At 41.7% G+C, this 16,217-nt stretch overlaps 1 protein-coding gene across 3 annotated transcripts in view; it reads left to right on the top strand.

The window, feature by feature from the left end:
- ELP4 (elongator acetyltransferase complex subunit 4) overlaps window positions 1-16,217 on the top strand; it is a 248,367-nt gene extending 232,150 nt beyond the window's left edge. Inside the window, exons 10-11 of one of the 3 annotated variants that reach the window (XR_015240934.1) lie at window positions 12,570-13,115; window positions 15,814-15,945. Coding sequence is in view for 1 of the 3 variants with exons in the window: in XM_025928599.2 (XP_025784384.2) it covers window positions 15,814-15,945 (132 nt within the window). In the remaining 2 variants the exon portion in view is untranslated. Of the gene's footprint in view, window positions 1-12,566; window positions 13,116-15,813 lie in introns of all 3 variants that reach the window. The other 2 variants (XR_015240933.1, XM_025928599.2) reach the window with 2 other exon arrangements.

Here is a 16,217-nt window from a genome sequence, read left to right as displayed (position 1 = left end):
AATGCTTGTAATATATTCTGTAATTTATAAATATTTAATTGGGTAATTATTTTAGGTATTTGCTGAAACTGATTTTAGAGCAACTGCTATCTCTTTAGGACATAAGATAGAATGAAAGACAGGAGGAAAAATACCACTACTTGATATATTTTTAAAGGAAAAACTTCATTTTTTCATCATCATACCCTAAATTGTGAAACTTGTCAGTATTGAACTTCAGAAACCATTTGATGGTCTTTTTCCACAAATCATGCTTTCCTGTGCTTTTAATGCCTTAAGAAATGTTTGTGTATTTCCAATGTTGAGGGAATCAAATAGAAATGCACAAATATGTATATTTCATTTAACTTAGATTTTAAAGCTTACATAACAATTACAACATCACTTCCCTTCTTTATTTCATTTTGGAGTGTAATTTTGCAAAATCAAAGGAACATTCCCGTAGCATACCTGCACACCCTGGCTGAAATGACAGCAAACTAAAGAGTTTCTCCTTGAACCAGAATGACTCTTCCTTCTACAATAAAAACCTTAGCCAATTCGGTGTAGCAGGTTGTTGCTTCTGCATTTTGAAGATTTTTCAGACTTCCTTATAAAAAGATTTGGCTCAATGGGAAAGTTAAGTGGTAGGGGGAAAATACTCCACATATAAAAGCAAATGAGTTTTTAAAGAATAGAAAATAATCTCTATGAGAAATTACTTTTAAATTATTCATGTGAAAATTAAACTTAGCTCTTGTTAACATTTCCATAGAAACATACATTTTAATTAAGCCAAATAAACAAAGAAAAGAAATCCCTAAAAGTAGGCATAATCATTTATCTATATACTCACAAAAATATTGCTCTTTTCTGGTCATCAGTATTTTTTCTTGCTTTATTTGCTTCATTTCCTTTAACTTTATTTCCCCTTATTCATAGAGGGTCTAAGACTAAATTGATTCTCTGCTTACTTATCTGTGAAGTCACTTCAGCAGAGAGTTACTCTTTGGAGTTATGTCCTCATCCCTGATCTGTATCCCTCAGCTAGAGCGCTCGGTCTGGTGCTGCCCCATCACTGCCCTCAGGCATGTAGAGAGAGGGCTCTTGCTTTGCCCAGTCTGTTCACCGAGCTCCCTTTGAAATTGGTGAGGAGGGAGGTCTATGGAGGGTGGAAATAGAGGTACTGGGTGACTATTTGAAACCAGTGTAATTTGTAAATTTGCCATAAACTTTTAAGTAAGAGTTGGGGTGGGTGGTTTCCAGGGTTAGCATGCTTTCAGAAATCAAAGGGAAAGTGGAAGTTTTCATTTTGTTTTACAGGGCGGTGATATGAAAGGGTTTTGGTTTTTTTTTTTTCCTGAATTTTACCAAGATTTCAGTAATTGATCTATAGACTTAAAAGCTATTAAAATATTCATGATAACATTGTCATATTTTTATGTATATGTGTATACATATTTTTATGTATATGTATAAACAGGCATACACACAAACACACAAAAACACACATAATAGCACTTATCAAGTAATAGTACTTAATACGACCTGAGTGTTCATTTAAGTTCGGAGCAAGTAAAATGTGCACTACCTCTGAGAGTGTGTGCCTTTATCTGACCACGAAAAGTGAAGAAAATCACTACTGTAACAGATACTTCTCCTTCAATGTGAAAAGGTTTTATACAGTTGGTACAGAGAAATACACGTTTCATTTTGCCAAACCCAAAGCATACTTCCCAACTGCCTTTGTATAAAAGCTAACACAACATGTCAAAAGTAAGAGCAGAGCCCTCAGTATACACTGAACTGCTGAAAGAAGTTAGGGACGGTTTGACAAAGATAAAATGTAAAGTTCAGTTTTGTATGATTTTCTCTTCATTCACATTCATACCAGGTAGACTTTGTCAAACACCTATAGCAGGGAGGAACTTGTTCATGCATGCAGAACAAAATAAAATAAGATTAAAAGCTCCAGGAAATCAGCCTACTTCAAAAAACCATTAAAGTGTGCCTATCCCTCAAGCTTTACAAATGTGTTAATTGTCGTGTTTCAGTCATGTAAATATGTTTCAGCATAAAGTAACCAAGATTTCCTGCTATAGAAGCGCTGCTATCTGGGGGTGTGGGGGTAGGGAGGGACGAACCGGGGACTAAATAACACACTGTAATGAAACCTGCCTTTGGGCAGCACATGCTTCAGTTCTGAATGCCCAGAAATACTTCGCAGACGCTCTAGGCTGCCTAGCAATGGGGATTTCTAATTCTGGCTAGCTTGACAAAGTAAATACAACTATTGAACATAAGGCAGCTCCTAATAAAAAACAACAATTCCCCCTTGTAAACACCTACATTTGGCCCCATTAAAAATTCTTTCTTCATACCCAGGAACTAGCAGACCCTGCAATGTGGGGGTCTTAAAGTAACTGAAGAGCAGTCAGGAGATTTAATGCCGTCAGGATGTTTTACGTGGCCATTTACACCGAGCACTTCATACCCCATCTCAGGACTTGGTAGAGCAATGTTCTGCATACACTGCAGGGCATTATGCAAGCAAACACATTGGCCATTATGCTCTCAGTACTCATTCATGGACAGCCAAAAGGAAATCAATATATTTTTTACATATGCTGTACTTACATATAAAAAAATATATGGTTGCCACATTTCCAAAAGGAGTGTTCATCAAAAGCTGCCAACTTTGAAAGTTATTTAGTGGATTGGCATTACTCTGATACCTTAAGCAATTATCCAATTTCAGAAGTCCCTGATTTCAGCTTGTTCACATCTTAGAATTCATCTATTCCATAAACGATCAGACAGCCCTCTGCCAGTCCCCACACTGAATAGTGGATCTGCTGTAGTTCTAAAAATCTCTGGGATTTAGGGATCGACCTTGAGTTTACACACACATTTAGCTGCTAACAGTTTACTGAGTCAGAGGTTTCAGATTATAGTAAGGAGCAAACATTAGTTTGAATTCTAGTAGACAAAAAGAAAGGGAATGTTACGTTTTGCCACCTCCAGAACAGTTTCCATATGCTTTACAAGAAAAAAGGGATAAAAAGGAATTCTCATAGAATTAGTCTGAATTTATTTTTAAAAGAAACGTGTTTGTTTTTTTCCTCAAGCTCAGCATCTGGTTCTAAAACATGGTATGTTCCTAAAATATCTTACTACTGTTAAGCCACCTGAGGGGTAGTACCTAAAATACTGCTTCTAAAGTGTTTCCTCACTTGTAGGGGGTAGAACAGGGGCTTCCTGGACAAAGCAGGCTTGAAGAGCCTATCAAAATGACAGTCTGTGCACAGGAAGATCCTGGTCTTCTTCCATTTACTGCCATAGCAGCAGTAGGTCTGAGCCCTAGGTCTCAAGCATCTCTCAGCTTGGCCCTGCTGAAGCTTCATTCAAATTCTACGCACTCTGGAGCTTATATGCTCCTGCCTGCATTGTGTGTTCCATAGCCACACAAGCCTTGGGGTAAGCAGCAGTTGGAGACCAGTAAAAACACTGCCGGAGTGAGAAGCCCTGTACACAATTAAGGGAAGATGAATGGAAGGAAGTCAGGTGGGGAGATACAGAGAGTCTCATTGAGGTGATGGTTCACAAGCAGGGGATCGCAGGAACAGTAGTGGCATGTGTGACTTCTCCGTCCCATCCCTTTATCCCAAAGAGGAAGCTAATGAGGGCTGGAGGGAGGCATGTGTCAAGTATTTCTACTGTACAAGTTTAGGTAACAGTTTAAGCCACCTTATTCTATCTGTTACCTAGATGGTTGTTTTGTTTTTTTTTTTTTTTTTTCCAATCCTACACATGTTAGAACATGAATGAGAATAAAATATGCCAAGGAGCAAAAAAGAAAGCAAAAAGAAAAGGGAAAGATACTGCCTTTAGTTTGTCTGGAAGGTAAAACCCTTTTAAGCAAAGTTCTTTGGGAGTAATCCAGTCTGTTCTCTGTCCATATATGAAATAAGAGAGGAAAATAACATAACTCCCCCACATCTTAAATGTCCGCAAGTTCAGGAACATTGGGACTGACACTTGGTGGTATTCTTATTACACCACAGTCCAAAAGATTCTGGCTCACATTTTAAGTGGATTAAACTCAGCACACCATCTCCACAAACAGTACTGCCAGAGTTTCTCCTCCATGAACATTTCATACAGGGCCCAACCACTCCCACTAGAATCTTCCTGTTGACTTGGCACGACATTGACAACCACCACTTCCCACAGGAGGAGAATGGGAGTAGGGGATACTGTGGACCACTTAGGAGATAGAATATTTCTTCTGAATCAGAAGAATACAGGATCCAGAAGAGCCAGTATATACCGCCTTTGGGAAAATTCTATCTTTTTTAATTTTTTTCTTAATATTTTTATTTATTTTTGAGACAGAGAGAGACAGAGCATGAGCAGGGAAGGGGCAGAGAGAGAGGGAGACACAGAATCGGAAGCAGGCTCCAGGCTCTGAGCCATCAGCACAGAGCCCGATGCAGGGCTCAAACCCACAGACCGTGAGATCATGACCTGAGCCGAAGTCGGCCGCCCAACCGACTGAGCCACCCAGGCGCCCCGAGAAAATTCTATCTTTAATAGAATATATCTGTTTGCAATTCTTTACTGAAAATGTCTATGCATGGTTTTATAAGAATATGGGTGAAATAGCCCTGGTATTCAGAGCTACCCTATGCTCTAAGAATTAAGTCCAAGTCACTTACAAACCCTCCACAGATACCTACCTACCAAGCCAAATGTCTCATAGCCACTCCCCTGTTTGTTGATTGCTCCAGAAAAGCTGACTTTTTTCCTATCTTGCAAACATGCCAACTTTATTCCTGCCTTAAGGCTTTTGCATTTGATTACCTTGGCCTAGACACTTCTTTTTCCAGGTCTTCATAGGTCCCTTCTCAAATTGAAAATCTTAGCTCAAATGTACTCTCCAAAAAGCCCTATCACCAAATAAAAGTGGTACCCCCCCCCCAGCCAATATCATATCACTATGTTTTATTTCCTTAAAAGCACCTGTCACTATCTGAATTATCTTGTTCATTTGTTTGCTTTCCTATATGTTACCTGTCTCTCCTTGAGTCATGTAAAGGTCTATGTACTGTCCCTTTCTGAAGTTGTAAGTTCTTTGAAAGCAGGGATCTTGCCCGTTCTGTTCACTGTTTTATTGCTAGTACTTAAAGGAGTTCTGGCACTTAGAGTAATGAATAAGAATATGGAGTTGGAAGCCAGACTACCTGAGTTCAAATTCCATTCCAGTGTCCTGACATGGCGACATTACTTCTGCTCTTTTCAAACTTGGTCACATGATCCACAACTAGCTGAAAGGGAAGCATGGAAATGAAATTTTTATTCCGGATGGCTGCCCATTCAAGAGTTCTTCTACCAAAGGGAAAAGGAAGAGTAGATGTTGAAGGATAATTATCAGACTTTGTCATAGTCCACAACCCACTGGAACCCAAATATCCATGCACAGCCTTCTTCCCACACACTTACTGCCTCTCTGGGGGTGAGTGGAGAATCCTACTGGCTGGGAACTGCAGGAATTCTCTGCCCTGGCAGTAGGGGACTTCAGCCCAATTTATAATCCCCAGTTCGGCTCTCTGGAAGGAACTCCCTTGTCTGTTATCCTCTGTATCCTTTAAGGAAGTTATTCCTTGTCCATTAACATTCATGGCTACATGAAGTCACCATCAGAGAGGATAATTTTGGGGGGCTGCACAGTTCTCACAGCCCACTTATTGATAGATCAGGTTTGGGGACCTAAGATTATTCTAGGGGTTGAATAATCATAGACTTTTGACCAGGTTTGTGGTTTCTTTGGCACTACAATCCCCTCAAGACTTTAGAAGGTTCCCAGTCTGTTGGCTTCCCTTCAGTCCCTCACGCAAGTAATCACAGCCAAAGAGTTGTCAAGACAAAGTTCTAGGTTCAGGAGACAGGAAACAGATCCCATCAAATTATTTTATGCAGAGGAAAAGTTTATACCAGAAAATTGGGGGGCTAGCAAAATAATTGGGAGGGCTGAAGGACATCGCCAGAAAACTGGCCTTCAGGGAAGCGGCTGCTTCCTCAGTCAGAAAGGTGAGGAATTGGGAGGACACCCCAACTGGGTGCTGGTAACTGAAAGCGCACACCTCCGAGGCGGTAATCTTGTGGCTGGTAGGTTCTTACTACCACAGCAACAAGGATCCCTGGAACCCCACGAAGCAAGTAACTGGGCACTGAAACACTGGTCTGGCTTCTACTTCTGCACCTGCCTCTCAATTCCCATGGAGTTGTTGACTAGTCACTAGAATACTGATGCAAAAAAAAAAAAAAAAAAAAAAAAAAAAAGTCCCTGCAGTAGTACTGGCAAATTGCAGTAGAGCAGCAGGAAGATTCCTTCTGCTTCTCCTCCACCTTCTGAATCTAGTACAATGCTTCTAATTGGAGAAGCATAATTCACACCTTTGCAGCCTCCACCAAGAGGTTGGAATGGATACTTGTCCACCACAACTGTTGCATTCTAAGGCTTGAGTCTTTTAAAGTTTATTTTTCAGACACACACACACACACACACACACACACACACTTACACACAGTATGAGCAGGGAAGGGGCAGAGAGAGAGAGAGGGAGACACAGAATCTCAAGCAGGCTCCAGGCTCTGAGCTGTCAACACAGAGCCTGACTTGAGGCTCGAACTCACAAACCACGAGATAACGATCTGAGCCGAAGTCAGATGCTTAACCGACTGAGCCACCTAGGCACCCCATTGAGTCTTATTTTCCGACTTTTCTGTTCTACCTACGTCCCTCTCTTTCTCCTTATGAGTAACTAGCTTGACGCCATCTAAAATAATCAGCCTCGAGAGGGAAGGCCATACCCTTCATCTCATTTTCATCTCTGAACTGGATCCCATTTTGTAGCCAGTCTCTTAATGAGGGTATTTCACCAAAGCTCAGGAACACCCAACATCTCCTGTGAAGGTTGCCTGCTTCAGCATGTAGGGCAGAAAAGTTTTTTGTTTTTGTTTTTGTTTTTTCAATCCTCGGAGCCCCAAATTACCAAGGCTTTCATCATTTTGGCCTCTGGGGTACAGGCAGAGTGCCTCACACAGAGGCGTGTTCCTTTCTGATGCTTCTTCCAAAATCTCTATCTCTAGCCTAAGTTCCTTTCCTATTTGTAAGTAACGTTGCTGAATGTGGCAAGGAGCCACTAGCACAACAGTTTTCTGAATTTCTCCACCATTTCACCTTGGAGCCACTGATCAGGAGGTAAAATTTTTGCCTTCCAAGTTATCACAGTCATAACAAGGGTCACCAGCCTCCCAGTTTGCAATCTGACCTCACCACCCACTTTCTAACCACTAAGCCACTTAAATCCAGAACTCAAGCGCATCATTTTTCAGGTACCAAATTCTGCATAAACAGGACACAAGTTAGTCTGTTGTTACAGAGATCCAAAACTACTATGGCTTAAATAATACAGAGGTTCACTTATGTCTCACTTTAAAGCCCAGGGCAGTGACCCAGGGTCTTTGGGTGCCCACATGGTGTCAGGAAACCCTAGACCAATTTTCTCATTTTGCTCTACCCTCCTCTACCCATAGCTTCCAGTTGATGGTCCAGAATTGTTGCTTCAGCACCCACCCTCAAGTCCACATTTCAGCAAGTGGGAAGATGGTGGGTAGGCTTTCCCCTAATATTTGTGGAGCCTAGAGCAATAATGTGAATGTAGGACCACATAATTATTATATCAAGTTATCAAGCTGAGAAACCATGAAATATTCATTGTCTTCCTTCCTTCACAAATACAACTTCCTGGAAAACCAAGTTTAAGTTTATGATATGGGTTCTACTCTAGAACTTGGAGACAGGGGGAGAATTGGCCTGCCGCCTACCTCCTTTCTCTTCCTGTCTCCTTCCCACACACAGGGCCACATGCAAATGCTTGGGGACACCCATCCTGTACACAAACTCCATCCACACGCCACACAAACAGTGGTCCCAGGGTGTGCACACAGACAACATGATCCACCCTTGGGGCACGAACCTGGGAAAGAGACCGTGCCGACTTTGTAGCCTGTTGGACAAGGAGTTCTGAATTCTGAATACCCAGAGTATGTCCTATAAAGAAGGGGCACATCCTCTTTGCCCTGAGATCCCTTACCCCATGAGGAAGGGTGGATCAGGGCCCAGGACAGTGGCCCTCTCGCCGAGGTGAGGGAAAGGGAAGTCAATGGCACCTCCCCTCTTTCACAGATCTGAACCCAAACTTAACCATAAGTGGCCAGAACTTAGTCACTCAGCCTCATCTACCGGCAAGGGAAGTTGAGAAATGTGACAACTTATTTTGGGAGAGAGAAAGAGTACGTGCGCATGCACACTGGGACGGGCAGAGAGAGAGGGAGGGAGAATCCCAAGCAGGCTCTGCACTGTCAGTGCAGAGCCCCACCTGGGTCTAGTTCATGGGGCTCCATCTCATGAACTATAAGATCATGAGTGACCTGAGCCTAAACCAAGAGTCAGACCCTTAACCCACTGAGCCACCCACACACCCCCCCAGAGATGCTTTTACTGGCTGCAAAGGAAGAGAATAAGATTGGGAGTAAGCTAGCAATCTCTGCCACAGACACATGCCTTTTCACAAATCACACTTTTGTTTAGACAAGTGAGTTCTTCACAATCTGCTTTCAGAGAGGTGAGTTTGGAGGCAAGACAATACTGTCAGATATAATTGACGGTCAAAATAATTGCACACCTGAGCATTTTTCAATGGGCAGCCAGTATGCAATATGCCAGCTCTGAAATTTTGTCTAATTTTCAGATCAATCAGGAAGAACCGAATGAATTGTTTTCAATTCAAAGGATATAGTATAATTATGACATTCAATAAAACAATTTTAATCTTAAACCCTTTGAATGAATTGCATTTTAAACAAAAACTAAAAGTTAAAACCTAACCCATATTTGGCAGACTTTTTTCCAGAAATATGCAGCCACTACCAAATGTACACGTACCAATCCAAAAAGAGCAAAAATCAGTTCTGGCATTGTTTTCCCCTGGCCTATTCGTATATGAGAATAACACAAAACCCACCAAAAACTAAGCAGACATATCTTCCACATGGCAAGATTTTAACCAGGTACAGAGTAACTGCAATGTAACATTACATTGTAATGATGGAATATTAATGGATAAGTGTAACGATGTAACAATGTAACAACCTATAGTTGTCTCCCAATATCCATTTGCTTCATCTTCCATAGGAATAGGGTTGTTAGGGGCGCCTGGGTGGCTCAGTGGGTTAAGCATCCGACTTCGACTCAGGTCATGATCTTGCGATTCGTGGGTTTGAGCCCCACATCGGGCTCTGTGCTGACAGCTCGGAGCCTGAAGCCTGCTTCAGATACTGTGTCTCCCCCTCTCTCTGCCCCTCCTATGCTCATGCTCTGTCTCTGTCTCTTAATAATAAACATTTAAAAAAAAAATTTTTTTTCAAGGAATAGGTTTGTTACACACTTTTACACATTTTGCAACATCTCCCAGCCTCCCTTGTCACCAGCCAGGTGTAGCCATGTCTAAGTTCTGAACATGAGTGGAAGTGATGTGTTAACTTCCAGGTCTTGCGCCTTCTTGGCCCCTTCTTCCCACCAGCTGAGAGAAAGCAAACACATCAGCCTTGGAGCCAGAAGTGGAAGAAGCGCCTGTTGAGGCTGGCAGACCAGTCCTCACAGCTCAGAATTGCCTACTTCTGTGCTATAAAATGGGAGAAAAATAAACTTCTACCTTTTTTAAGCCATTTATTGGAGGGAGTGGGAGTGTCTCTATACTCCAGCTACTCGACCTGTAGTCTAGTCCATCCCCTACCATTCAGAGCGGTGCCTCGTAACACAGAACTTGGCTTCAGGAATCAGCAAATCATCCTCCAGGTGAGGGCATCACTCGGCTCTTGCAAGATTCTGGAATGGAATAGGATAGGGTGTCTGTTTAATTTGTTTTTTCTCCTCATCATGTAAAGAGGGAGAAATGCTTTTAAAACTCAAGTAGAGAAGCTTTATCTTCTGACATGTCCTTTGTTAGTTATTTTGACAGCAATGAGGACATGTGCAAAAGATAGATTTTTAAAATAAGATGGACCCCAAATTGTTTCTGCAGTACAGCTGTGCCTGCTTTCACTGGCCCAGAAGCTGGGCATGTGACATGCCCCATTTTCACTACTGCCTTACTAAGTATGAAGGAAAGTGTTTAGACTTTTAAAATCTTTCCAGAAGCCAGGACTACGATCTCAGTTCCCTTTTTGATTTCTTTAAGGGCCACAGTAGAGGGCAATGTCTTCTCGTTGCTCTGACGCCAGCACAGTGACCGAGACATGCTGGCTAAGTCTCATATTCTGTTGTTGTCACTTACGATCATGTGTAGTTCATTACATATGTAGAGTTGTTTCCTTGCCTTAATAAACACACTTGTTTTTATCGTGTTGAGCCATATGTACTTTTATGAGCCATCTCAACATCTTTTTTGGAGCAAGAAATGTGAATATATTAGTGTACCTGATATTTCAGAGAACACTTGTACATCTCATTTGATCCTGACGACAGTCTCATGAGGGGAGAATTATCCCCCTGTGATAAAGGAGGACACTGAGACAGGGGTGAACTGACTCGTCCAAGGTCACACTGAGAGTGAGTGACAGAGGGACATACCACACTTTCACTGGCTGCCTCTGTTAAGTGACCAGGGTAGAGCCTCTGTGTTCTAAGGTGTTTACCAGGTTTCATTTAAATCGGCTATGAGAGCACCTGGCTGGCTTAGTCGGCAGAGCAGGATCTCAGGGCTGTAAAGTTGAGCCCCACACTGAGTGTAGAGATTACTTAAAAATAAAATCTTAGGGGCGCCTGGGTGGCTCAGTCGGTTGAGCGTCTGACTTCGGCTCAGGTCGTGATCTCGCGGTCTGTGAGTCCGAGCCCCTCGTCGGTCTCTGTGCTGACAGCTCAGAGCCTGGAGCCTGCTTCAGAGTCTATGTCTCCCTCTCTCTCTGCCCCTCCACCGCTCATGCTCTGTCTCTCTCTGTCAAAAATAAATAAACATTAAAAAAATAATACATAAAATAAAATAAAGTAAAATAAAGTAAAATAAAATAAAATCTTAGGGGCGCCTGGGTGGCTCAGTTGGCTAAGCGTCCGACTTCAGCTCAGGTCATGATCTCACAGTTTGTGGGTTCGAGCCCTGCATCAGGCTCTGCCCTGACAGCTCAGAGCCTGGAGCCTGCTTCAGATTCTGTGTCTCCTTCTCTCTCTGCCCCTCCCCCACTCACACTCTGTGTGTCTCTCTCTCTCAGAAATAAACATTAAAAAAATAATAAAAATAAAATAAATTGGCTGTCCTTTAAAGAACAAAAGAAAAGTCTCCTAGAAAGTATTGTTGAAATAGTCACACTGATTTCTGTGACTCTAAGTAATACAAAGTGTGACCCTTCAGGAAATGTCAGAAATATAAAAAGGATTAAAACAAATCTGTATTCATCTGTGAAGGGTTAAAATGTACGACCTCAAAGAGAAAACAAACAGTGCCTGGTGGTTTGGTCTTGGCAAAATAGGAAAAATATAAATTGATTAAACTTATTTTAATGGGTATTTACCTGCGATTTGTCTCAAGTCCAGGTGTAATCTAGGTTCATTATCTTGCCCCTTCTGTCTGAGAACGGTGAGTGCTGAGCGCAGGTCTGGCAGGCTGAGAGAAAAGGAATTAAGAAGGGAAACTCCAGAGCCAGGAAACCCAATCCTGCACATCTACAAGGACCCAGTGTAGCTGCCGACTCAAGAAGGAACAACATACGGACAGTGGCTAAGCCCAACAAAGAGACACAGACGTAGGCAGTGGGGGAAGATTCTCGAAGTCTGGCTCTGGTTTGGTCCCCCCCCCCACCCCACCCCCCCCCTGAGCTGCAGAGCAAAGTGCTCCTGCTGCTCCTGCTTCATTCTGACCCAGGGCTTCCTCCGGGCCTAAGGGTGCCTTTTGGCAGGAGCTCCCCTAATCTGCCAGAGTATTTTGCCAGCCCTGCTGTTTCCCACCTTGTAGCACCAGAGAAGAGGGACCCGTTAATCCAGTGGGATCACTGCAGATCACCTAGGCCTCTGTGAGATACTGGGAGCTGTCACATCTTTCTCAAATCCCTTTGCCTCCGTAGAAATCATCATTGTAGACAAGGCATCAAGGGGGAAAGTAGGCACCCAGCCAGATAGGCAGCTCTTGCATTAGCAGCACAATCCCTTCCTCCCAGAATCTGGGGAAAGAAAATCAGGTGGGCAAAGCTTCCACTCAAGATGTAGGATACGTTTTTGGCCCTCGCCTCCGAACTCCAGGTATAAAACGAGAAAGATAAATACCTTGATTTGGCTTACGACGTTGAAAATGGTATGGTTTTTTGTTTTTGTTCTTTTTTTTTTTTTTTTTTTTTAACAATCTGGTTTCTATTTAAACCATTACTGAGGAAACAGCAAGGTCTAAAAGTTTATACGTCCCCACGGCCTTGCAGCTTTATTCTAAAGGAGGCCACATGCGATGAGGAGTGTTTTACAGCGTATTTTTTTTCAGAAGACAGTTCTGGGGTACAGCGGCATCTGACCATTTACATGTCAAATGCGTAAATGCTTTGGAAGCCTCCAAGGAAAAGTCCCTCACACACCTGGCAAGCCGGAACCTGATCTGTCCTTCTTCCTCCCTGCTTCACATCGCACTGACATGGCGCACAGGGGGAGGCTCAGAAAGGAAGAAAACAAAACCTACTGGTTGGGAATTTAGAGTGCATAGGAAGCTCATTCAAGCAACAATCACCAGAGCCAGCAAGATCATTCACCTATTTCCAAGAGCCATCGTTGGGCTTTTTCAAAGGACATAAGTATGCAACTCGCGTTCACAATGTAGCATTTGGTCAGAAGCATTTCATCATATCAACCAAATTTTTTTTGTACTCAGAAGTTACACACGAATGATAGTTGACTTTTCTTCAAAGCCATTCAACCTGAAAGATTTCCAAGCATGTCACACGTCACATTTAGCTACTCTTGCTATGAAGGGCTTTCAGCCAACTGGCCCACGTTCATTGCCTAGAGAAGCAGAGGAAGAGAAATTTTTAGCAAATAGGTAAGCTCCTGAAATAAATTGTATTATGCTGTTCTGAACACACTACACTAGTTTCCTCATTTAGATTATCAGAACAGTATGACCCTTCACCCAAATGCATCTTAAAGATGTATTAGCTCTACCGTTAAGCAAATCACCATTTCCACATGTCAGAATCCAATTCATTATTTAGCACCTAGCCCATCTCCATGAAGCTTTTTTCTGCTCTCCTTCCCCCACCTGGTTTCTGCTTTGTCTCTGCCTGTCTTGTAGACGTGTCTTGGGCTTCTCACTATGATGGTTACCAGCTTGCTTGTCTTACTTGTGTTCCTGGAATTGTAAGGAAATGAGTAATGTAGAAGAGCTCTGTTCACCTTGCTTCAAGTAGATTCTAACTATTTGTTGACTCCAGTTGACTTCCAAAATAGCCTAATCACCATCTGACATCATCCTTATGAGGTCCCGACCAAAAGTATACACACACACTTTTTTTTTTTTTACGGTGAATTTTCTTTAAGTTGCAGATAACCTTCAGATCATGCATATATCCTAGTCATTTTTCCTTTGCTCCTTGGCAATAGATCTTGAAACATTGAAGTTCAGACATATAATTAGATATCTCTTGGGGCACCTGGATGGCTCAGTCGGTTAGGCGTCCGACTTTAGCTCAGGTCATTATCTCGTGGTTCCTGAGTTCAAGCCTTGAGTCAGGCTCTGTGCTGACAGCTCAGAGCCTGGAGCCTGCTTGGGATTCTGTGTCTCCTTCTCTCTCTGCCCCTCCCCCACTCACAATCTGTCTCTCTCTCTCTCTCTCTCTCAAAAATAAACATTAAAAAAATATTTTTTTTTTAACTAGATGTTTCTTTCCCTCCAGTTTCTTCACACGAACACTGACAGAGTTAACACTGAAAAGACATTCATAACCTCAGACTTTAGAGTCATACATGTCTTTTAGATTCCTGGGCCTTTCATGCTTTCTGGAAAAAAACCAGGCTGTGAATAAATGAAAGAATTGTTTAAAACAAAGAAACAAGTATGTCTTTATTTGAGCTTTTAAAAATCATTCAAGAAATAGACATTTAGTTATTTAATATAAGACAGGTTGGGTGCTATGGATACAAATGAATATTACTATATGGATATCATCATATGGCGAGTACAGCTTTTCTCAACATTTCTGCCATCTTTGTTGAACATATGTCCATCATGGTGTCTTTCATTCTAGGTATATTGGCATTAAAAAATAAGTACAGGCAAACTGAAATCAAAGAGCATTTTGTAAATTTTTTTAATGTCTTGAAATATTTTGATCCTCTGTACACAGCTTGTGTTTACATGACAATAAACAGGCCTTTTATCAGGAAAGAAACTAACCAGAACATATGCTTACAGATCATAATATTTTGACCAAAAAAAATGGTTCTACCTTTTTCATCTTACTTTTTTTTTTTTTTTTTTTTTTTCATATTGAAGGGAGTTTTCCAAATGAAGGGTTTCAGATAGGTTGTCTCCAGGTCAGTTCACCACAAGGCTTTGGTTAGACCTTGAAGGACCCATCCTACCTCACTTACCTTTAGCCTCCTACTCTCACTGTGTGCCTCACACAACAGATATGTTCCCTTGAGCTTGGATTTTTATGAAAATTGAATAGGCTGGGGAACTAACAGTTAAAAGAATTTGATAGAGATCCTTTTGAAAACCAAAAAAGTTCTCTTATTTTCAAGAGACAGGCAGACAGAGCAGGAGCAGGGGAGGAGCAGAAAGAGAGGGAGACACAGAATCCAAAGCAGGCTCCAGACCCTGAGCTGTCAACACAGAGTCCGACCCGGGGCTCGAACTCACCAGCTGCCAGATCATGACCTGAGCCGTAGTCGGATGCTTAACTGACTGAGCCATCCAGGTGCCCCAAAAAAGTTCTTTTAATATATATCAGTATTTCTCCTTAATTACAGTAACTTTTGTATAATTATGGTCAGTTACTGCATCTGCTTGAATCCGCATCTCTCTGCAGAATAGTTAAGATGGGGAGCTGTTCAAAGCTAAACTATACTTTTCAAAACATGACCGATGTCATGCATAGAAACAAACTTACCAAGACCTGAAATTGATATCATAGCTGACTTACCTGAGTATATAAAAAATATTGACCCTTTGATTGGTATCTTTTTTTTCACTGTGTCAATATTTCTACAAAAATTTTAAGTTCCTAAAGAAAGTATAGCCTTGAAATAGAATCATCAGGTCAACTTAACAGACAAAGGGAAATAAGCATTTGTAGGAATCCATAATAGCTGAAGCTACAGTCAATTAAAAAATAGCATTTTGGAATCCTGGCAAAAACAAAACAAAGCCAAAGACCAACCCTGCCATTACTGTAACAGTGTTATTTTTCAAGTATGCCTTTTATGTATGCATTTACATGTTTTCATTTGGACCTAAATAAGAGACATCTTAACATGTTTAGGTTTGGACTCCAGAAATGTTGCCCTAAGATCCCTGGTCCAGTTTCCGCAACGGCAACAATTTGTAAAACCTATAGTGGGAATAAAATGTAATTCTCTTGGGCTTCATTCAGTCTGAAGAATTGTTTTAGCAGGAATTTTATATGCAAGACTAAATGCTGATCAACAGAGCATAATATTGTATTCTGAAGTGTGCTAGCTAAAGCAAAATTAATTTTTTTTTTCTTCTTTCCTTCTCCTGAAATCTTCTGCCATAGAGACTGCATTTGCCTCCAGACTTGTCAGACACAGTGAGCCGCTCGAGCAAACAGGATCTGGCAGAGCCCTCCAAGCTGCTGGGCCCAGGCTGTGGCGTGATGGCCGGAGGCAAGAAGCACCTGGACTTCTAGTGACTCCTCCTTAGTAGCTGCGCGCAGGATTATATGACGCTCTCATTATGACTGCTAATAGCTTATGTAAATATTTTTCTTAATGAGTTGACCCTCCAATCTTTGGAAAACAGTTAGGATTGCAAAATGAGGCCACCATTCTTCATTTTCCTTAACCAACCTTTTCTACAGAAAGAGTAGAGCAAAAATGCTTTCATTTGAAAATTTTGTTTTATGCCCTATCTACAGAAAACAAATGACCTTGTTTTTAAATAAAATGTCAAAAACTCAAA

This window comes from Puma concolor, chromosome D1 (assembly GCF_028749965.1).
Source record: "Puma concolor isolate L17-30 chromosome D1, mPumCon1.1.hap2, whole genome shotgun sequence".
Taxonomy (NCBI): Eukaryota; Metazoa; Chordata; class Mammalia; order Carnivora; family Felidae; genus Puma; species Puma concolor.
This window is presented reverse-complemented; position numbering and strand designations above follow the sequence as displayed.